Source organism: Protopterus annectens, chromosome 3.part0 (assembly GCF_019279795.1).
Source record: "Protopterus annectens isolate FY-2018-M chromosome 3.part0, PAN1.0, whole genome shotgun sequence".
Taxonomy (NCBI): domain Eukaryota; kingdom Metazoa; phylum Chordata; order Ceratodontiformes; family Protopteridae; genus Protopterus; species Protopterus annectens.
The window spans coordinates 1096075064-1096098730 of NC_056731.1; the positions used below are offsets into that span (position 1 = coordinate 1096075064).

Genomic DNA, 23667 nt, shown 5'->3' on the forward strand with positions numbered 1-23667 from the left:
CAGTACTACCTATTTATTTTTGAAAAAAGCCTGTAAAATTTAAAGGCAACACAGTGCTCATATCTAGACAACCGATGGTTGTCCCCAAACAAAAAGAGCCACTGCATATAACAGCCTTTAGGCAGACTTGGTGTTCTCTAGGTATACTTTTAGTAAGTTCTCTTTTTTTCTAAGGATGTCATGGACCTCAGAAAATGGAAATCGACACAGAAAAAAAACAAAACAAATTGAAACAGTATTACAAATGCAGGCAAATTTAGCAGAAACAAAGTAAACAAGAGAGGTTTCCAAACTGGGTACTTACTGATCACTGTAAATCTCATGGAAGACAAAGACATGTAAAGTAATGACCCATCTCCTCCTGAGGCAAAAAAGAACCAAATATGTGACAATCTGCTCTCCCTTTTACCCACACTTGTGAATGCCTGTGGTTATGGAAGGAATCCAGCTCCAATCTAAAAATTCTGACTGATAACTAGGGTCACAGAAGCAGTTCAGGTACAGTCTAGACACATCTGTAACGCAATAAAGGACAGAACAGAAAGGTGGGTATCTGCCTGTGGCTAACTTCAGTGGATACGGAATTGCAATGTAGCAATGATACTTAAGATGTTTGGCAAAATCAAGATCTGAGGTCTGTGTGTGAAAGAAATGAACTGACAAGTTCAAGAGCAAGGCATCTCCTGATGGACCAATGCCTGATGCCCACAGTGAGCACCAGAAAAAGGTGTACACATCTTTGGGCATGGAAAATGTGTGGGAAAATAGACAAGCTGAACTAGAGAGAGAAATGTACCAATCACACCACCAAGGAGGACTCCTTACATAAGATCTACTTCTTATACTGATACATATTTGGACTGACAGCAGCCCAGAATGTTCATAGGTTCACAGATTAGTACTAAGCTAACTGCCTTTGCGAGCCATTTTAAGCCTAGCCAATTATCCCTTGTGAGACTCAAACCCTGCACCTTGTGTTTGTAAGGCAAACACCTTAACCATTAGGCCACCCTCCCAACCCTACTGATTCTGTTTTGGTAACGTGAAGCACAATATACTAACCATGATATACTTTGGACAATCTTACTGCCAACCCAGGAAGCCACCGCAGCAAAATAAACTAAACAAAATACTAGTTTAAATGCTTTCTGCAGTTGCCCTTAACACTGACTTCGGGGCTCTACCTCCATAACCCCCATTTCTAAAAATACTACCTTTGAGACAGCACTGACTAAAAAGAAGGTGGAAAATGTATTTTTCAGTTCCACCAAGATGATGTGATCTCAGATATAGTAAATATCTAGACATAAGGGGATGTAGGGGCACAGCCCCACATTGGGGGTGTAGGAAGCACACACTCCTTACAAAAATGCTTTGAAACTTTTTTTTCCAAAATACACTGCTTAGATAAGAGAATGTAGCAGAACAGTGTGATTGTGAGGTTGGTCATCAGAAACTCCAAGTGGAACCACCATACTTACAATAAAATAACTATGCATGCCACTCCTTTAGACTGTTACCTATACAAGAACACTTCAAGGAGTAAAACTTACAGTACTAAAAATTCAGCAATCTCTTCAACTAGACCATGGTTACCATTAAGGATTCTTTTTTCTCCTATGCACACAACAAAATTTTACTGTGCAACTTTGTAAAAATTTCTGTGGCATTCATAGAAAATATACATATATCCTTAGCAAAAAAGTCAGTGTTTACTAATTTTTTTTTCTGACCAACATCACCTCTGTGAATAAAGGCACACTTTCCCAAAAGGGAATGACCTTGAAGTTTATTATATGCAGTTTTGGGAAGAAGCAGTTCAGAATTCCTTCCACTTAGTACTTCATTCTTTCCAGCTGTCCCAGTGCCCCTGTCCCTTCACCTGGCCTACCAACCTTTCTTACATCCCTGGCCTTTCTCCAAGTGAGTTGGCATGGAACTTATGGGGAAGTTGTGCCATCAGCTACTTTGTCGAGGGGGGGTATTTTATTTATTTTTTAATGATTATTCACTCCCTTGCGCTGGTCTATTTGCATTGGAGAGCTTCTCCCTTCCTAATGAACCACCCCTTGGGGCATCCCTTGGACAACTATCCTCTCCTCCAGGGATAGGCACTCCAATCCCTACCCACCAGACCCTCAGACACCCTAGCTGCTAACTGAACCCAGGATGGCTGGACCATACTTACAGCTTTATCAGTGCAAAGCAGGTATTTTACTCAGACACCTCTCGGAAGAAAATTTTTTTCCAGTTATAAGTGAATTGTTTTGCTTATTTGATGAAAACAGAATTCATAACCCTATGATAAAAACAAAATCTGAATTTTTTACAACTTTTTATGAAATGCACCACATTACATACTGTATATATTAACTTTATACAAATGACTGGAAATATTTATAACACTGTCTTACTTAAAAAATTATTTATTTTACATTACAAACTAACTCTACAGAATGATTTTCTATGTTTCTTATTATCTGATGATGAATAAGTTATGGATTATAAAAATGCCAATAAAAACTAATACGCTGGTATGTGTGCAAGTTTTAATGTAATGCCTGCAGACAGAAATGAAGTACAGAGCTAAAAGCACTTAGCTGTGATTTGCTCATGAAGCAAGAATGCAAGCAAGTGGATTAGTATGTGATACACACTCTCATTCACTTATTTGAGAAAAATACTACTAGCAACAGGCAAAAGCTAAATTTCCACCTCAAGAACTATACCTGCCAAATGCATGAAGTAAAAACTGTCTCACTCCAACATACTCATATAAAAAGGAACAACATATGCACTAGAAAAATCAGACATAAAAAGTTACCTGTAACAAACAGCGCTCTTTAAAAATGTAACCTATCAAACAGTCCAAATGCATCAGGCACTGATGGTAGCGAATGTGGTGTGTCAGGACAGGCAGCATCATAGCATGCTTAAAGAAAAATACAGAAGAAACAGAAAATTAAACGGATGTCAGTTAAATGCTTGTCTAACTGCAATTTACAACAGCCAATAGCTAAAAAAAATGGAATGGTTTCACAAAAGTAGAAGTTCCATTCATATGACTGCATTTCCTCACTTGAGTTCCACCTTTAATATAAAAAATATGCATTTCAGAAGTTTTATCGGTCTAGTCTACAAACAGTAAGTCCATCATAAATGTCACAACTTTACATAGCCACATAAGCACTTATTTTAACACAACTTACATGAAGTACTTCAGTCATTTGTGTCAAAGTAATGCTGTACAATGTTTGGACATTAAGACTTTCCAGTAGGCATAACTGTTTTTAACACTTCTGCCAAAATTTAACCTTGGAATTTCTGAAAAATGAATGGTAAAGGAAAATATCTATCTACATATTTAATTGTCTGAGAGATATTAAACTGCTAGAACTGCCTGCAATGTTCAACCTGTCTTCTTGTCTGGCCTGCTGTGTAAAAAGTAGCAGTACACACACAGAAAAATGCCACCATGGAACAAAAAAAAAAGCTTTTCATTGCATTGCAATGAATAAACTTTGCTGTCTCTTCCATCCTTCACTTTACAGATAGAGTTTGTATTATTACTCATCCCCTCTGAGGCCTTCACTGATAGTTTTCCACTGCTTGCCTCTCCGGTTTGGCAGGTTCCTTTGCACTGTGCCTGGTTCACACCCTTTTTGGTACCCCCCTCCCCTAATACTAAGTCTATATTAGATTCCTGCTGTTTATTGTGCCACCTTTAAAATACCAGTCTCCCATCAGGACACAAGTGCTCTTCAGCAATTGAATTCTGCTCGCTGGTAAGCCATTCGATACTTACCTGGTGATCCACAGCTTCGAGGGATTTAAGCCCTGCTCTGTTCACTCGTGCTATGCAGTGGCTCACTTTGTGCCCCACCCTTCCGCCACTACATCTAGATTTCTAGGCACTAACCTCTCCCAATAACCAGCAACCAATTGGAACAATACTAGGAACTTAGCTCCTTTACTGCCCACAGTACCCCACCCACTTCCAATCTAACTGTTCACTTGACACAGTCATGCTACTACCCAATGTGCTTACACTCCTTACCTGCACTCCTCTTGCACATCTTACATCCTACCAGGACTCCATAATAGACACACACCACCATTACCACTGCACCCGTATTCTCACTTCTATCCATCTTCTTCTTTCAGCTGCTCCCACTAGGGGTCGCCACAGCAGATCATCTGTTTCCATTTCTTCCTGTCCTCTGCATCTTGCTCTATCACACCAACCACCTGCATGCTCTCTCACCACATCCATAAACCTTATCTTAGGCCTTCTTTTTTTCCTGCTACCTGGCAGCTTCATCCTTAGCATCTTTTTCCCAATATACTCTGCATCCCTCCTCAGCACATGTCCAAACCAATGTAATCTTGCCTCTCTGGCTTTGTCTCCAAACCTTCCAACCTGGGCTGACCCTCTAATATACTTATTTCTAATCCTGTCCACCCTTGTCACACCCAGTGCAAATCTTAACATCTTTAACTCTGCCATGTGCAGCTCTGACTACTGGCCTTTTTGTCAATGCCACTGTCTTCAACCCATATAACATAACTGGTCTCACTACCCTCTTGTAGACCTTCCCTTTCACTCTTACTGGTACTTGTCTGTCACAAATCACTCCTGACAATCTTCTCTACCCACTCCATCCTGCCTGTATTCTCTTCTTCACCTCTCTTCCACACTCACCATTACTCTGAACTGTTGATCCCAAGTATTTAAACTCATCCACCTATGCCACCTCTACTCCCTGTATCCTCACCATTCCTCTATCCTCCCTCTCATTCACAAACATATATTCTGTCTTAGTCCTGCTGACCTTCATTCCTCTTCTCTCTAGAGCATATCTCCACCTCTCCAAGGTCTCCTTCACCTGTTCCCTACTCCTTAAGAGTATGCAAGGTTTCACCAAAAGAAAAATCCTCTAGGGGAGAAGCAGAGGGAATAGAGTCCTCTGCATCAGAATCCTCATAGGTGGATAAGGGTAAATCCTGGTCATCACAAGAAACCGAAATTTCAGAATCCTGGTCAAAAGTATCATAAGCAAATTCAGTCCTAGGTCTCTTAGAGGGGGAAGGTTGGCTTCCTGTGATTAAAGTAATAAGGTCTTCACTTCAGCCATTCTTATCATTTGTTTTTTAGGCATAGAGGCCTGACCATGCGATCTGGTCGTCGGTTTCCTAAGCATGGTTCGAGTTTTAGGCCTTGAAGAAGACGATGGTGTCGGTTTAATATGCAAGTCAGTAGGCCTGAATAAACCCTCAGAAGCCGGTGCCTGCACAGCGGCTCTGGACCCATCCAAGGTAGAGACATCCGCGGGTTCCACAGTTGAAGCATCTTGCGGCATACCGGACTCCGAATGGGTCTCAGTAGAGGCCTGCGAATCTGAAGTAGCGGGTATCAGAGGCTGCAAAAGCACCTCACCGAGTACCGGCGAACTTGCGACTAGCTTAGGAGAAGGGTCGTTGGCAGCTTTGGACCTATTCTCTGTTTTTATCTTTGCATTTTTTTAGAATGTCGGTAGCCAGGTGGCTTACCGAAGACATATCTGGATAATTGAACCGAATACCAAAATATTTAGAAGGGAAAATATACCGACGACGAATAGTTTGAGGTTTAAATAAGGCACAAAACTGACAGCGAGGTACGTCGTGGTCAGGGCCTAGGCATGGAATACAGTATGAATTAAATTCTTTATGAGGTATATACTTTCCACAAGAAATACAATTACTGACTTTTACTGACATCGGTTTAGAGCAAGAAAAAGTGTTGAAGACTTCGGTTCTGAAATCCAAAAACGAAAATTTCAGGAGTCGGCCAACCAGCACTTGCGAACTGCTTCTGATTCGGGCACCGCACGGCAAGAAAGACTGATGTAATAGCGTCGGCTGCATGCTTTACACCCCTGACTACCTGACGTCATGGAAGATGAGACAGCAACTGATGCAGGACCTAAGACTTTGATAATCAGGCCGACTGAGGGCTACTGCAAGCAGATAACCCAAAATGTGATGACTGCAACAGTGAAACACGAAGAACATCCCCCTCCTCTAGACAGTCATTCCTTGAGTTGTGCAATAAGGTCAAGAAGCAAATAAAAGAAGATAAAACCCAATATTATCAGTTTGCCCTAAATTCCTCCCGTCACAACCTTAAGCAGTTCTGGTCCACAATAAACTCCATACTCCACCCAGGTAAAGTAGACACCCCCCACCACCACCTACTATTGCCCCTTCCTCCAGCAGTATTGCTGACTCATTCAATAAAACATCTTACTGAAACCATTCTGTCTTTGACTAAACAACATAATCCTCTACCCACCCTCCCTACATCAAAAGCAAATACTCTGCCCACAGCATTTTCCTTTTCATCAGTATCTACACCTCATATATATAAAAAAAAACTTCTACTGAAACGTAAGCCTACAAAACTTGCAGCTGACAATCTCCCCTCTGAATACCTAAAAATAGCAGCAGAAGCCCTAGCTTATCCAGTCTCTATCTTAATTAATCAGTCCTTACCAGAAAGCTATGTCCCCACACTGTGGAAAATATTCCACATCATTCCCCTCCATAAAGGTGGCTCCTCCACTGAACTTTCCAATTACCACCCCATAACCATCCTTTCTCCACTTTCCAAGATACTTAAGAAATCCATCCATTCTCAAGTCTTACACTGCCTCTAAGGTAATAACCTTCTCTCCAGCACCCAGCATGGTTTCAGGCCATATCAGCACTACTACCACCTTGCTCTCTTTCACTAACGCTGTCCATCATAAAAATAATGGCCTGTTCACTGCTATATTTCTGAATCTATCCAAGGCTTTTGACATGGTCTCACACAAACTACTAATCTCTGCTGCCAATTCCCACCTAATGTCCACTTTACTCTATGCCTCTCCTATACTTACCTACCTTAGACAAACAAACCTAAACAAACTTTAGGCTTGCTGCAAGAAAATTGTTAAGTTTGCCACTGGTACATCTTATCGCAGTCATCACTGTATCGCACTTAGAGAACTTGATCTGAATCAACTCTCTCTTGCCTACAAGTTAGTAAACTATCCTCTTAAAGTCCCACCCCTCCAAAACCTTCTCCAGCCCTACTGCTCCACTAGATCACTACGCTCCAGCAGCAAAAATCTACTTCTAGTGACCAAACCCAAGAACTCAGTGGGAAAAGTACTATTCTCCTGCGTCATATCCAGATTATGGAACAACCCCCCACCCCCCTCTATAACCACACTACCTTTTTGCAAATCACTTCAAGACTGCACTAAAAACTCACTTAAAAAGTCTTTGGTTATGCCCATGCACCAATCCCGACTAGTAACCCTCCTTTTTACCTCCCCTTCCTCTCCCCTCCCCTAGCCACCCTGCCTCACACTTTCTGATCATTGCATTCTTTCCTCTGCAGGCTCTGACTCAACCTTTACCTTCCCCTACCCTCCTCACTCAATCTGTCAGACCTGTTATAACACATGCTTAACTACCTCACTTCATCTCAACTCCAAATACATATCCAAATGACTTACACCTATAGCTTTCCCTCACTACCATGTATACTATTCACTCAGTCGCCTCTCTTACTCCTCTATCTTGCCCTTCCATCCCATTATCCCTTCTAGCTTGTTCCACCTTTGTGTGGAGCATCTGCTTTATATCTGTTTTGAGTTCAGTGCAATATATGTATACAAGATTTAGGTATTTGAGTTTAGAACAGTATCTATTTGAGCTTAGTACTATCTGTATACACATCCTACCTTTATTCCTAACCTCGCAGGGGTCTGCATCCTGCGGCTCTGGAACTGCATGTGGCTCTTTCACCCCTCTGCAATGTGTTTTTCTATTGTGAGGCATGCTTTTTACAGATTAAAGGGACAGCGATGTCTACCTCCTTTGCCCCCATATATGCAGATATTTTTATGGCGTATATTGAGGAACAAATAGTGTATGATCATTCCCATAATCTGTATATTGATCAGATTGATATTTGGAGGAGATGACTGCTGGATGGTTCAGAATCAGATGAGGAATACCTTGGGGAATTTGTTGGATACCTTAATGAAAACAAGTGGGGGATTGAAATTACCGTCAATTGCAACCAGGAGAGGATTACTTTTCTGGACGTAATGGTTATCGGGGCCCCAGATAATACCCTCACTACTGAAGTATATACAAAATTCCCTGAGTATAACTCTCTGCTCCATGCCTCCAGCTATCATCCTCCTCATATATGCAAGAATACCCCTAAATCCCAGTATATGAGGGTAAAACGTATATGCTCAGCTGAGGATTCATATTTACATTTCAGAGATGACCTTACTAAGAGGTTTAAGGAAAGGGGCTATTCAAATGGACATATCACAAGCACAGAATGTGGTTAATGAGATGAACAGGGATAAACTCAAAATATAAAGAGAAAAATTTTGATACCACAGGGAAACTTAGGTTTGTGACGACATATGGGAGGAACACAGGGGCACTTACTGATAGTGTATGCCGGAACTGGAATATTCTTATGGCAGCAAAAAGATTATCAGAGTTCCTTGGGGATAGGTGCTTTTTCTCATTTAGAAATGAGAGAAATTTAGCATCATATTTTAACCATTATAAACAGAGTAGCCCCAAATCAAAGGACAAAAGACAAAGTACAATTGAAGGACTGATTACTAAGGGGAGCCATCCATGTGGGCATTGTTTCAGAATGCTGAAAACCTCTAGTTTTAGTAGTAAGAATACTAGCACAGTATTTGAGATCCCTTTTTTCACTAATTGTAGTTCAGAATGGGTTGTTTATTTAGCAACTTGTCAATGTTCAGCCTTTTATGTTGGACAAATGTCCAGGGCTGTGAGATATAGAATATTTGAGCATATGAGTGAAATTAGGAATCAGCGTGACACTAATGCTCTTTTTAAACACACTTTAACCCATAAGACAGCATGTTTTCAATTTACAATTATAGACAAAATCATTGACTTGCAACAAAACAAATCTAGTTGGCATGAATTGCTCAACGTTAAGGAGAAAAATGGATAATTAAATTAGGAGGGCTTTTTACACCAGGGTTAAATGAACATCTGTGATTGGCTTCTGGACTGATGACATAGTATAAATAGGGTATATTTTTCTTTGTATTTTCACACTGATGAAGGCTTAATAATATACAAGCCGAAACCGGTCTGTTTGGTACACTGCATTTATGTAATTGACTTTTATTTGCCTCCACCGTCTGCTGGTTATATTTTTGGTTTACATTGTGATTTAGGACCCTGAAGACGCCTTACTTGCAGATGCTTTGTTTGGAACTTCTGGAGTGGCCCACACAGTGTCACCAAATAAATATAAGCACTCCCAAAGGTTAAATACTTTCTACAAGGACCAGACACAATAAAAGTTTTAAATACATGTAATGATAAATTATAAAAGAACAGGAAAATACTGAATATATATTTACAGTAAACCACAGAGTTCAAATCACAGAAGATATTGAAATTAACATTGATGGACACTCATACAAATAAAGAAAAACACTCTCTAAACTAAGTTTCATTATATTCCTTACTGAATCTAAAATAATTACTGCTCCTCGGTTAAGTTACTTACAACTGCAAGGCAAGATGTTGTGGGTGAGGATCTTTCTAGTCAGGCTTCCCAAACAGAATACTCTATACTCTGAGATTTCACTTTTTACTATCTAAAATATAATTTTCAAGAGGGCTGGCAGAATGACCCCATCTGGTCACCTGACTCTAGGTACTCGCAGTATTCCCCTATGAAGCTGAGACAGGAATTTAACATAAACGGCCACAATACACATCCAAACATTTATGGCAGTGCCTGAGGCCTCCCCTCTTTTCACTGACCTAATGAACAAAGGCTCTTCCCCAGAACTGTCATCTCCGGTGCTATTCAGCACTGTGGGGTGCCATTTTAATGGTTTAACAGCGAATTTACATTTCCTTTATTTTTCTTAAAGTTAACCTTTGCTCTTCCAGTATCCTCTACTGAAGCATATAAATTTAATTCAGTTGCAATAATACATGTATATTTCTTTTCATTGTAGCAAGGTGCACAGTTGATACATTTTAACACAAGCAAACCTGAACCCAAAATGCCCTCATGGTGCTTAAGCTGTAAAGAACAGTCCAGTCAAAGTTCACATAATAAATCTTTAATTCCACAATACAACTTAGCACTTAGATGCTTTCAGTACTAGCTGTTCCTGCACAGTAAACAGCACCAGTACTTATTAGTTATGACCACCCCTCCTGGTATGATTGTAGGGCAATTTCCTGTGCTTTCTTCTGCTAACCTGGTGCACTTGCGCATTCTGAGACAGTGTGGAAACTGTCTAATGTACACAGACAATCCTTTTCTCTTACCTCCCAACACTCATGCATGTGAGAGATGCAATTATATCACCAAACTGGAAGCAGTGCAAGCTCCAACTAAGACCGGACTAGCTGGTCAAGAGGAGAAGATCAACACCTGCAACTCACTACAAAGAACACACAGCCCTCCAAAACACCAACCATCACAACCCACACATAGAAACACAAACCATACACCCACCTTTGCGGAGGCTCTCAATAAAAATTTACCCAAACAACAGCAATACCCAAGAGAGAAACGCATTTGACCACCACAACACAAAAGCAACCCCAGAACACATAGTTCGCCACCACAGTGTGCCCCTCAACCTAAGCCCTTAAGGCAAAACACTTTGCCCAATGTACTAATCATAGGAGACTCAATTGTGAGGCACACTGATGTCCTACTCACTAGGCTGAACAAGGAGAGGATGATAGTCAGTTGTTTATCAGTGACAAGATCCGCCACATAACATATGCACTCAGGTCACTCCACAACAAGTACAAATACAACTCAGTCACTGTCCATGTGGGTGAAAATGACTGGAGACATAACTCCCTGGACTACATGGAAAGAGCTGTGATGGAACCCTTGGATTATGACCCTAGCCCTGAGTAGTATTCTACGGTCACCCAGAATTATACCACAGTACGAGCAGAAAATTATTTACTTCAACAAGTGGCTAAGTTTCTGGTGTCATTCTAAGGGGATCCAGTATCTGTCTGCCTTGGATGACATGATTGACAGACCTTGATGCTTTGCCAGAGATGGCCTGCATCTGCCACCCCTGGAATTCTGACCACTGGCTAAGGCTCTTGCCACCCCATAGTGCCTTTTTAGGCAGTGTTCCAAAGACCAAAATTCCACTGTAACAGCTACAAACAAATGCAATCTGAGGGTCATGCTGCTCAATGTTAAAAGTCTAACTCTCAAAGATGCACTTGCTCTAAGCTCTCCTCAAAATGGAGAATGTCGACATCTGTGCTGTAATGAAGACCTGGTTTAAAGAGGCAGAAAGCACCTCTGTGCTCCCAGGCTACAACTCATTCCACACCTTTCGGCCCCAGAATACTGCCAAAAGCTCTAAAGGTGGCGGTGTCTCCATATTCTTAAAGGATACACACACCTCTAGACTTGTAACCCAGCATAATGCATCTGAGACACTTCAGGTACAACGAACACTGGTTAAGATGGTGATACAAGTCATAGCCTACTACAGAACCCCAAACATGTCCCAAGACTCTCACTCCAAGTTCCTAAGCACCCTGGAATCTATCAAGGTCTAACCGAATACTCTCATACTGGGTGACTTCAACTACCCTTCCATCAACTGGGAAAACTACTCAAGTACCAATGTACAGGCCCAACGCTTTCTGGGATTTATCAATACCAATGCCCTGGACCAGCTCATTCCGACTCCCACTAGAGGAAGCAACATTTTCGACCTGGTGATCACCAACATGGGAGACCATTGCTCCACACTTATAGTCAATTCCTCCCTGGTTAAATCTGACCATAAACTGATCACCATGGAAATCTCCATCTCACCTACAACCCCCACTAAGGTGACCACCCTGAAAAACTTCTCTAAAGCTAACTTTGGGCTCGCAAAAACAGAGATGGCTAACTTTTTGGCACCCATGCCAAAGGAAAATAGCTGCATGATTGCCAATCATACACCAATGCATTGTACGAGCACGTACACAAATGCATGGACCTTGCCATACCAAAAGAACCAAGACACTCTCCTACATAAAAAGGAAGCCAATCTGGTGGTCCCCAGCCATTAATAAACTCTACAATAGAAGGAAGAAACTGTTGCAGAAAAAATGGAGTCACAAGAATGGGAAACCTCCCTTATCACTCTCAACAAAAAGCTGAGATCCCTTATCAAATCCTCTAAAGTCAGCTATGAAGGCAGAATTGTGGCTGACACCAAAAAAAAAAACACAAAGCATTCTATAGCTATATCGAAAACCTCCAAAGCAATACTCAGATTTGCTCTGAGTTACTGCGCAATGGCACCTCCTATACCGAGCCAACATATTGGCCAACAGATTCAGTGCCAACTTTACCCCTCTCCCCCCCCCCCCCAAGAGCCGTAATACAATACCAGAAGAAAGCCTGGTACCCACCATTTCTGTGGCACAGGTAAAAGCTGCATTGTCCAAAGCCAAGAATACAGCATCTGTGGGACCTGACAACATCCCTGGCTGCATCCTTCATGAGCTACAAAATGAATTGGCACCACATATGCGTGCCCTGTTCAATCACAGCCTTACCTCAGGCTATGTCCCTAATGAATGGCACACTGCTACAGTCATCCCGATCCATAAAGGGGGAGCAACTACAGACCTGGGAACTATCGCCTCATTAGCCTGACGAGTCTGGTATGCAAAGCTATGAAGCATATCATCATGGACCTGCTTAACAAAGATAGAGGCAATCTCAAACTCTTGACCCCACAAAGTTTGGCTGTGTCAAAGGGAGTTCTTGCCTGCTGAACCATTTTGACTTCTTCGAGGCAGTCAGCAAGGCTGTGGATGATGGTAAGGCAGTGCATACAGCCTACCTCGACCTGGCTAAGGCTTTTGATACCATTCCCCATTCAGGTATCATTGATAAACTCATCAATCCTTACATCACTAGGTGGGTTGCAAACTGGCTCACAGACAGGACCCACAGAGTGAAAGTTGTGGACTCCAAGTCAGACTCTTGACCAATCATGAGTGGAGTCCCACAGGACTTGGTCCTGGGCCCTCTCCTATTTGGCATCTACTACTCAGATGTCCAGGCCAACACAGAAAGAATCTGGCTGACCAAGTTCATTGATGACTGCAAGCTAGGAGTCATCATCAACTACCCAAGTGATGCAGACATCCTACAAAAGGGCCTCTCTGAGACCAATGACTGGTGTCGGAACCATGGCCTGAAGCTTAATGCCAAAAAATGCGTTATCATCCCCTTTGGAAAAAACTCAGTTCCCACAAATTACCACATTGGTGGGAGCCCACTGAACACTGAAGGGGCCATAAGTGATCTCGGCATCCAAGTCGACGGCCACCTCACCTTCGACCACCACATTGACACTGTGGTCAGAAAGTCCTTCTACATGGCACATCTTATAACCAAAGGTTTCGCATCCAGGAAGAAATAGGTAATCATCCCTATCTACTCATCCCTCATTAGACCAATCATTGAATATAATGTCCCGTTTGGCATGTACCTGACCAGACACCTACAACAGCTGGAGAGGCTACAAAAGTACCTCACAAAAAGTATCCTAGGACTTAAACACATGCTACATGGACAGACTCAAGAAACTTCAGCTGTTGTCAGTCTCATCATCTACTTAGAGGTGATCTCAGCTTGACTTAAAAAGCCATGCCCGACCTAGCCCTACTTGAAATGCTACACCTAAAGAAATCCCAATCCCCCTGTGCCACAAGCTCCAGAGATCACAACCTCATTACCACAATTAACAAAATATGCTGGAGGGATAGGTTCATCTCCCAAAGACTGCCCATACTCTGGAATAAGCTTCCCATTCATGTCAAGCAGAGCACCTCACTGGCCCTCTTCAAGAGAAATCTTGACGAGTGGATGGGTAACAAAGTTCACCCCCAGGGATCACTCCAGGTTCCCTACTGCATAGGGGCACTATGAACTAACATCAGGTGGCATGGTGCCTGGGCAAAATTTTTGGGCTAGGCTTGTAAAGGCTCCAGGGCAATTAGCCAAGTACACACCTATGAACCTATAAAACAGTCAAGTGCTTTCGTCCGGAAAACACCAGGACTTCTTCAGAACCGTTAAAAACTTAAAACAACACTCATTAAATAATCCTTTTTTAAAAATCAAACCAATCGAAGAACTCTTCCAACACACTTTAAGAATTCGCCACTTTAAAATTAAAGCAACATACCATCTCACTCCAGGTATGATTTTTATAAAACAAAAGCCCTATATTTAGAATAGGTATGAGTGAACAACAGTCATTAATACCAAGGGCAGCGGTTGCATTTGTCCTAAGCTGCCAGTAAAATTCTATCCTTTCCAATTTATTTTTGCCATAACCCCCTCTAAAATCCATCAACACAATTTACAAAATTTCAAAGTAGAACTTTTTACAAGTCAGATTGTTTCTAAAATGTCTAAAAAGAGCATTATCCTCATTCTTCTGTCTAACAGCATATAAATGTTCATAAATTCATTTTCTAAAGGTCCTCTCTGTTTTACCAACATAAAAATGTTGGCATTCTTGGCAGATCGTAATATAAACCAATCCTCTGGACCCACAACTGTCTGAAGCCAATTTCATGTGAATAGGTGTTTGACCTACCACTACACTACACTCTTGTAAGACACACCTACAATACCCACACCTCACCTTTCCTTTGTTCATCAATCTTTGGGGAGTAATCAGGTGTTCTAACAAAAAAAAAATTAAATTAAAATTGGTTCTATGCACAAATTTTGGGTCATTACCCATGATCTCCCTCAAATCTTCATTCCCCTTAAATAAAATCCAGTTCTTATTCAGGATGTCTCTTACTTTATCACTTAATTCTCCATAGGTCAATACCATAGAATTAACAAAGTGTCCCCATTGTTACCTATCTTTTCAGTTTCCATAGGGACCCCTAATAAGGGTTTATACCTAATCCTCCATCCCTCAGTCACTTGGTGACAAATCTCAAGTACTAACTGGGATGGATATCCTCTATCTGCCAAAAAAAAAAAAACATACCAAAATTCCCATTTCACTTTTGCAGACTTCAGGGACTGAAAACATCTAGGCTAGTCTTATCATTTGGCCTTTAACTATATTTTTCTTAGGAAAACTAGGATGACAACTACCATAATCCAAATCATTTGAAAAAGCTGGTTTTCTATACATTTTTGAAGAAAAACATCCCTTCACAATATCCTTAAAGTCAATCTAAATAATCAACACTCAACTCAGAGTGAGAATAGGTAAACTGAAAATAATTACAAATCTCATTAAAAACTGACTAAACTCATCCTGATTTTCTGCGTTTTTCCACAAAATAAAAATGTCATCCAAAAATCATAAATAACACAACCAACAATGACTAAGTACTCTCTAGAATGTGTCTCTTTCTCCCAGCTGTACATAACCAAATCGGCAAACAAAAAAATAAAAAAAAAGAAAGAAATGGAGTCCCTACTTTTTTATGATCTGAAGAAGGTTTTACCGAAAGCGCTTATCGAGTTATTAATATTGGGACATTCATATTGAAGAATTTCTTGTTCTATGCTTTATGTTGTGTTTTTGTGGAGCAACCTTCGTTCATTCATATTGAAGAACATTACGTTCTACTTCACTTCCTTGTGGAGTTTTTGGAGAGCGTTACCAAGTTACATAGTACCGAAAGGTTTTATGTAACACCTTGTTCTCGTGGAATTCTTACTAAGAACGCTATTGAATTATACACTAGTACCGAAGGGTTTGTGTATTATTTTATTTGTAGAAAAACAAACTGTCAAAAAACAAACCAAAAGGTTCCAAACCAGCAGGTGTAAAACTCCAAAGATTTATTAGGAAATATGAAAGTAAAGTGCTTTTCGTCTCCCTTAGTACGAAGACTTCTTCAGACAAAGTAAAAAATCATCTAACACAATTTAAAATCAAAAAGGCGTCAAACAAGGGGCATATTACAAAATTACAAACAGCTGCCTTAATTGAACCCACTGACATACCTTCACATTTAAAGTTGTATTACATTAAAAGCATGAAATAAATGTCTACTTTGTATAGACGAAGTGCGAAACATAAAAAAGTTTTCAAAAAAAGAAACACAAACTTGGTAAAAGTAACAAAGGATGTCTTAGTGAAGATTCATGAACACATTCAAGTATAAATACGGTTTGTTTCCCTTAAAATACATTTCAGCAACAACTTTTCGTAGGGTAAACAAAACTCATGCAGAATCTTGTGGTTAAGGAGAAAATAAAATAAAGATGCTTCAACTAAGTATATACAAATATAGTATCCATTGCTTAAAAAAGAAAGAAAGTAGTAAAGAGTGCACAACTCCAATACATGATGAAGAGTCAATAATAAAAAAAAAAATAAATAAACGGTGCAACTCAACTAGTAGTCTGCAATAAACGGAATTTCAAAGGCATTTCTAATAAAAGCAGTGTTGTTTCTATAACCGAATATATATGTGTTTCTGTGTTAAATATCTAACACAGAAATTACTTGTCATTTCAACGCCAACAGAATGCAACAACAGTATATGAAAAAGAATTTTTTTTAAATGTTCCTTAAGCAACGGGTAAAGCACCAAGCTACAATGAGAACACTTTCTAACCTTTAGTATGCACAGTTGTATCAGCCAAAACAAGTCAAAAATTTTTTTTTGACTTTTTTTGTGTAAGCAATAACGAGTTTTTAATGTTTAGACCCACGGTATTTTGAAGCACTATGTTTACCTATTGTCAATGTCATTGAACATCAACAGCTGTGGATTTACTTAGGTGTTGCGTCTCTTTCTTTCTTTTGTCTTTTGCTACTTTATTTACTTGTTACCTTTTTGCACACAGTACCAACTCATCTGCAGAACAATGTGCCGTATTTGTGGGCACAGTTGTGAACTGATTTTTCGTTTGTTTGGCTATCGGCTTTTTTTCACATGCTCAGTATCTGCATGGCTTTTGAATGAAGTGCCGCAATGTGAATCCGGCGGTTTGTTTGTTTGTTTTGGTTTAGATGTGTCTTTTACGCAATGCCTTGCCATATTTTTTTACTGAAACAGCTGCATTTTGACTTGTTTTGGCGGATACAACTGTGCATACTAAAGGTTAGAAAGTGTTCTCATTGTAGCTTGGTGCTTTACCCATTGCTTAAGGAACATTTTAAAAAAGTTATTTTCATATAAAATTCTTTTTCATATACTGTTGTTGCATTCTGTTGGCGTTGAAATGACAAGTAATTTCTATTTTAGATATTTAACACGGAAACACATATATATATATTCGGTTATTTAACATTAGAAACAACACTGCTTTTATTAGAAATGCCTTTGAAATTCCGTTTATTGCAGACTGCGGTGGTGGTGCTGTGGTAGCGTTGTCGCCTCACAGTTAGACGCTGCCCGTTCGATTCTCAGATAGAGCGTCTTCTATGTGGCAACATGCGTGAATGGGCGGCGTTCCTTCATTGAAGGTTGTGCATTAGGCCCGGCAAGCCAGCACGTAAAAATATACTGCCAATCATTAGCGGACCGGAGTTCCGCTGTGGCGACCCCTAACCGGGAAAAGCCAAAAGACACAACAACAACAACTAGTTGCGTTGCACCGTTTATTTATTTATTTTTTATTACTGATTCTTCATCATGTATTGGAGTTGTGCACTCTTTACTACTTTCTTTTTTAAGCAATGGATACTATATTTTGCAAGCATTACTTTATTTTATTTTCTCCTTAACCACAAGATTCTGCATGAGTTTTGTTTACCCTACGAAAAGTTGTTGCTAAAATGTATTTTAAGGGAAACAAACCGTACTTATACTTGAATGTGTTCATGAATCTTCACTAAGATATCCTTTGTTACATTGTTGCTAAAATGTATTTTAAGGGAAACAAACAATATTTATACTTGAATGTGTTCATAAATCTTCACTAAGACATCCTTTGTTACTTTTACCAAGTTTGTGTTTCTTTTTTTGAAAACTTTTTTATGTTTCGCACTTCGTCTATACAAAGTAGACATTTATTTCATGCATTTAATGTAATACAACTTTAAATGTGAAAGTATGTCCATGGGTTCAATTAAGACAGCTGTTTGTAATTTTGTAATACGCCCCTTTTTTGGCGCCTTTTTGGTTTTAAATTGTGTTAGATGATTTTTTACTTTCTCTGAAGAAGTCTTCCTACTAAGGGAGATGAAAAGCGCTTTACTTTCATATTTCCTAATAAACCTTTGGAGTTTTACACCTGCTGGTTCGGAACCTTTTGGTTTGTTTTTTGACAGTTTATTATTTTATTTGTGGTATTCTACAAAAGCTCTTTGTAAAGGTTTCCTGAAGAATGATATTTCAACCAAGATTTTGATAAAGTTTTACTTTGAGTATTGACTTCAGCTGTGGAGGTGCGGGTTGATTTTCTCTGAAATCGGCAAACAATGGTGCATAGCTAGCACACATTGCCACACCCCGAGTATGCCTAAAAAACTCCCCTTCAAAGGTGAAGAAATTATTTCTCAGAATCGTTTCCATTAAGATCATTAAAAAGTTAATCCAAGTGTTACATAAGGTGGTACATTCAATAAGTGCTTCATGAAAAAGGTTGACTTCCCTCATCATGTTGAATAGAGATAAACAAATCTATTACATCTACGGTGGAGAAACAAGTATTCGTATAGAACTCGTGCTTGATTCTAGAAAGAAAATCCCAGGAGTCTCTCAAAATATAATCAATAGGGAGTAAGTATTCCTCACTAACCTATCAATAAAAACTCCAAGGGAATGTTCTTGTATTATTATGAGATGCTACTATAAGCCGATAAGGGGGATTAAAAAAGTTTTTATGAGTTTTCGGAATTCCGAAAACAACCAGTATCAAGGGATGATCATTAGCTAAAAAACTGAACACTTCTTCATTTATGTTGTCCTAAAATAGAGAATTCTCCACAACCAACTGGATCTTCCTATTGGCTATATTAATCTTATTTCTGTCAGTAAAACAGAGAGGACCTTCAGAAAACAAATTTATGAACATTTATATGCTACTGGACAGAAGAATGAGAATAATGTTCTTTTTAGACATTTTAAAAACAACCTGACTTGTAAAAAGTTCCACTTTGGAATTTTGGAAATTGTGGAGAGGGATTTTAGAGGGTGGTTCTGGGGAAATAAATTGGTAAGGGTGGAATTTTACTGGCAGCTTAGGACAAACGCAACTGCTGCCCCAAATATTAATGATTGTTGTTCACACATACCTGTTCTTAAATATAGGGCTTTTGTTTTATAAAAATCATACCTGGAGTGAGAAGGTATGTTGCTTTAATTTTAAAGTGACAAATTCTTGAAGCGTATGGAAAGAGTTCTTCAATTGGTTGGATTTTTAAAAAAGGATTATTTAATGAGTGTTGTTTTAGGTTTTTAACGGTTCTGAAGAAGTTTTTCTGGATGAAAGCACTTGACCATTTGTATTGTGGAATTAAAGTTTTATTGTGTGAACTTTGACTGGACTGTTCTTTACAGGTTAAGCACCTCAAGGGCATTTTGGTTTCGGAAGTGTATTTTGTCACTCGAATACATACTGTTTGAGAACACAAGCAAACCTCACAAATACATTTTCAGCACAAGCATTTGTACAAAGCAGTTTGATGTACAAATGACAAAATTCTAGTAACACAAACATCTTGTATAAATCAGTTTGATATTCAAAGGACATATCATTCTTTACAAAACTCCAGCTGGCTATGCTGGCATTTGCCCATACCATTACACCCCCCTCCTTGAAGACTCACTGAGAAACATGGCTTGAGAGAAATAAGCTTATCTGGGAATATGTTACCCCATTCCCTGTCTTGACAGCCCATCTGTGCTGGCACTGCTGACCCCACTACGGTGTTGTACTGTCATGTCATATGCCTGCAATCCTAAGCTCCACCTTAATAACTTGGCATTTTGCTGGATGGCTGTTTGTAGCCATGTTAAGGGATTGTGTTCTGTAACTACAGTGAATTTACTTCCATATCGATAAGGCTGAAGTTTCTGGAGCGCCCATACTATGGCTAGACATTCCTTTTCTACAGCTGCATAGCATTCCTCCCTGGGTTGGAGCCTATGGCTGAGATATACCACTGGATGCTCTTCTCCCTCTGAGGAAACCTGGCTAAGTACAGCCCCCACCCCATGGTTTGAAGCATTCACCTGCACAACAAATTCTTTGCTGTAACCTGGACTGGCTAACACGGGGGCTTCTGGAATGCCTGCTCACATGCTGGGGTCCACACTGCCTTATCTGGCCTGTTTTTACTTATCAGGTCTGTGAGGGGGAGCAGCTATGGTACTATAATTGCGAACTAATTTTCTATAGTACCCCGCTGTCGCTATTAATGCCTCACCTGCTTTTTGGTAATAGGTGCAGGCCATGCCTGAATAGCTTCCACTTTAGTAGGTTCTGGTCTGATCTTACCACTCCCCAATCTATTCCCAGGTAGTGGACCTCTGCCATACCCATATGACACACAATGGGCTTAATGGTCAACCCTGCCCTCTGCAGTCTGTCCAGCACCTCATTGACATGCTGAAGGTGCTCTGGCCAGGAATGGCAATATCATCCAGGTAAGCAAGGACATAATCTCCTGCTCTTGTTAGGATACAATCTACTAGCCTCTGGAAAGTTGCTGGGGCATTTTCCATAACAAAGGGCATCTTTGTGAACTCTCATGCAAGCAAAAAAAGAGTCACACTGTTAGAATCTCCTTGTGTTCTGACTGGAGTGCTTCTCAAACAATCTGGAAATATATCGCTGATAAGTATATTTCTTGGCACTTTTCAGAGTTCTGCATTGTCTTAATTTTTGCCTGACTGAATTATTTTACTTATTTGCTGACATTGTTTGCTGTTTTCTCATATGTTCTAAAACTGGTTCCCCCTAATTCCTGTGGTGGTGTAAACATTTATAAAACTGGTCTAACTGATCATTTTTAAGTGTTTTTCAACTGCTGAGGGCTACACACAAGTACAATAGCCATTTTTCAGCTTTAAAATTGTTTGTTTTACTGTATCTGTTTTAATTATTGAAAAAAAAAATCTTATCTCTCTACTCGTTTACTGCCTTTCTATAACCAGTAGAGTCCAATTTTCAGATTTTGCTGAATTCTGGGCTGTTTTGCAGTTTCTGTGTTGCTCAGATCTTACTACGATAAAAGGCAGCTTCTCTGTTCATCAGTGAGAGTGGTAAGCTTTGAGCAGCCTACCTGTCACTGGAGGAGTGGTTTCAGCTCAGAATCTGTAGTTTTATTGGCCATTTTGGGCTATTTCTATCCCTTTCATCTCTCTGTTTAAAAACCTGTGTTTGCATGTTTTTTGTGCTTGTATTACCTCAGCAAGATTCTGCCTGGGTGCCCTGCAGAGTTCTACAGCAGCAGAGAGAGAAAAGGGAGACTGAGTGGATTATGTACCTCTTTTTTGCTTTTTATTGCTTATTTTTGCTAGCCGCACTACTCCGAGCGTTTTTTATTAACTTTGCAACTTATTTGAACTGTTTTTTTAACTCTGATATGGTCTGCACTTTAACTGATCATTTTTAAGTCTTTTTCAACTGTTGAGGGCTACACACTCAAGTGTGATAGCAATTTTTCTGCTTTAAAAGTGTTTGTTTTACTGTATCTGTTTTCATTTTTGAAAAAAATAAAATTTAAAAAAAATCCTCTCTCTCTACTCATTTCCCACCTTTCTATAACCAGCAGGGTCTGGTTTTCAGATTTTGCTGAATTATGGGCTGTTTTGTAGTTTCTGTGTTGCCCAGACCTTACTAAGATAGAAGGAAGCTTCTCTGTTCATCAGTGAGAGTGGTGAGCTTTGAGCAGCCTACCTGTCACTGAAGGAGTGGTTTCAGCTCAGAATCTGTAGTTTTACTGGCCATTTTGGGCTACTTCTATCCCTTTCATCTTTCTGTTTAAAAACCTGTGTTTGCATGGTTTTGCGCATTGCGCAGCACCATTTAACTAGGGTTAAACTATTCCCGGTGCCAGAAAGTCTGCTCTTCTAATTTTCCCTTAGAACTAGTCAATTTTCTAGTTTTAGCACTCAAAACTGTTTCCTTGTGCTCAGCACTTGTTCAAAACTCATTGCAAGCACTAAATAATCTACAAATTACTACAGCACTCAACTTTTCTCACTTGTTTGGAGGAAAACAGTTTTTAGTACTTAAATTAATAAGCACCTACCCAAGCATGTCTAAGGGTCAGCTCCCAGTATTTTTCCCTGTCCACCTGATGAATCTGGGCATCTTGGAGCAATGTAGCAATTGCCTAATGTACACTTTCCTCCTACCACCCAACACGGCAACCTGAGAGAGATGAACTTATATAGCCAAACTGGAAGCCAAGCTCTCCAGCCAAGAATGTACTAGACAGTCAAGAGGAGAATGTAAACACCTGCACCACACCACACACAACACATAGTCCATCAAAACCTACACCACCTAAACCCACACATAGTAACACAAAACACACACCTACATTTGCAGAGGCTCTCAATAAAAATCTGCCTAAACAAGAGACCTCCAAAGCTGAAACGCAAGCAATCACCCCCCCCAACACTACCCAAATGACACATAGCCCACAAAATCAGTGTGCCAGTCAACCTCAGCCCATAAGGCAAAACAACGTACCCTACACACTAGCCGTAGGTGACTCTATAGTCAGGCACACTGATGTCCCAGTCATCAGGCTAAACAAGGAGAAAGTTACTGTCAGCTGCCTGTCGGGTGCCAGGATCTGCCACATAGCACAAGCACTCGGGTCACTCCACAAGTACAAATATGACTCTGTCATTGTCCATGTTGGTGTGAATGACCTGAAATGTACCTCCCTGGACTACATGAAAACAGACATGGAGGAGCTCTCGGATCATGTAGCCCAGGCAGGTATGACCCTAGCTCTGAGTAGCATCCTGCCATCGCCCAGAATGATACCACAATACAAGGACAAAATGACTTGACTTCAACAACTGGCTAAGCTTCTGCTGTCATTCTAAGGGGATCCAGTGTCTGCCTGGGACGGCTTTGCCAGAGATGGCCTGCACTTGTTGCCCTGGGATTCCGGATACTGGCTAAGGCTCTTGCCACCCCTATAGTGGCTTTTTTAGGCAAGGTTCAAACAACAAACTCACAAATGTAGCAGGTATAAGCAAGCAAAATTTGAGGGTAATGCTACTCAGTGCTGAAGTCTAAACCTCAAAATACACTCACTCGAGGCACTCCTTAAAATGGAGAACATTGACATCTGAGCAGTGACGGAGACCTGGTTTAAGGCTCCAGAGAGCACCCCTGCATTACTATGTTATAACTCGTACCACACTTTTCGGCCACCTAACCTGGACTGAAACACTAAAGGAGAAGGCATGTCCATATTCATTAAGGATATCCACACCTCTAGGTTAGTTGCTCAACATAATGCATCCAAAATTATCCAAGTGCAACTAACACTGGGCAAGACTGCAATCCAGGTTGTAGCTTGTTACAGATCTCCTGCCATGCCCCAAGTATGCCCACTCCACATTTCTTAATATACT

At 40.2% G+C, this 23667-nt stretch overlaps 1 protein-coding gene across 5 annotated transcripts in view; it reads right to left on the minus strand.

The window, feature by feature from the left end:
• Positions 1 to 23667, minus strand: part of DROSHA (drosha ribonuclease III) — a 3547421-nt gene that overhangs the window by 1746911 nt on the left and 1776843 nt on the right. For all 5 annotated transcript variants that reach the window (XM_044065333.1, XM_044065331.1, XM_044065329.1 and 2 more), the window contains exon 18: positions 2825 to 2932. In XM_044065333.1, the coding sequence (XP_043921268.1) occupies positions 2825 to 2932 (108 nt within the window). The remainder of the gene's footprint in view (positions 1 to 2824; positions 2933 to 23667) is intronic.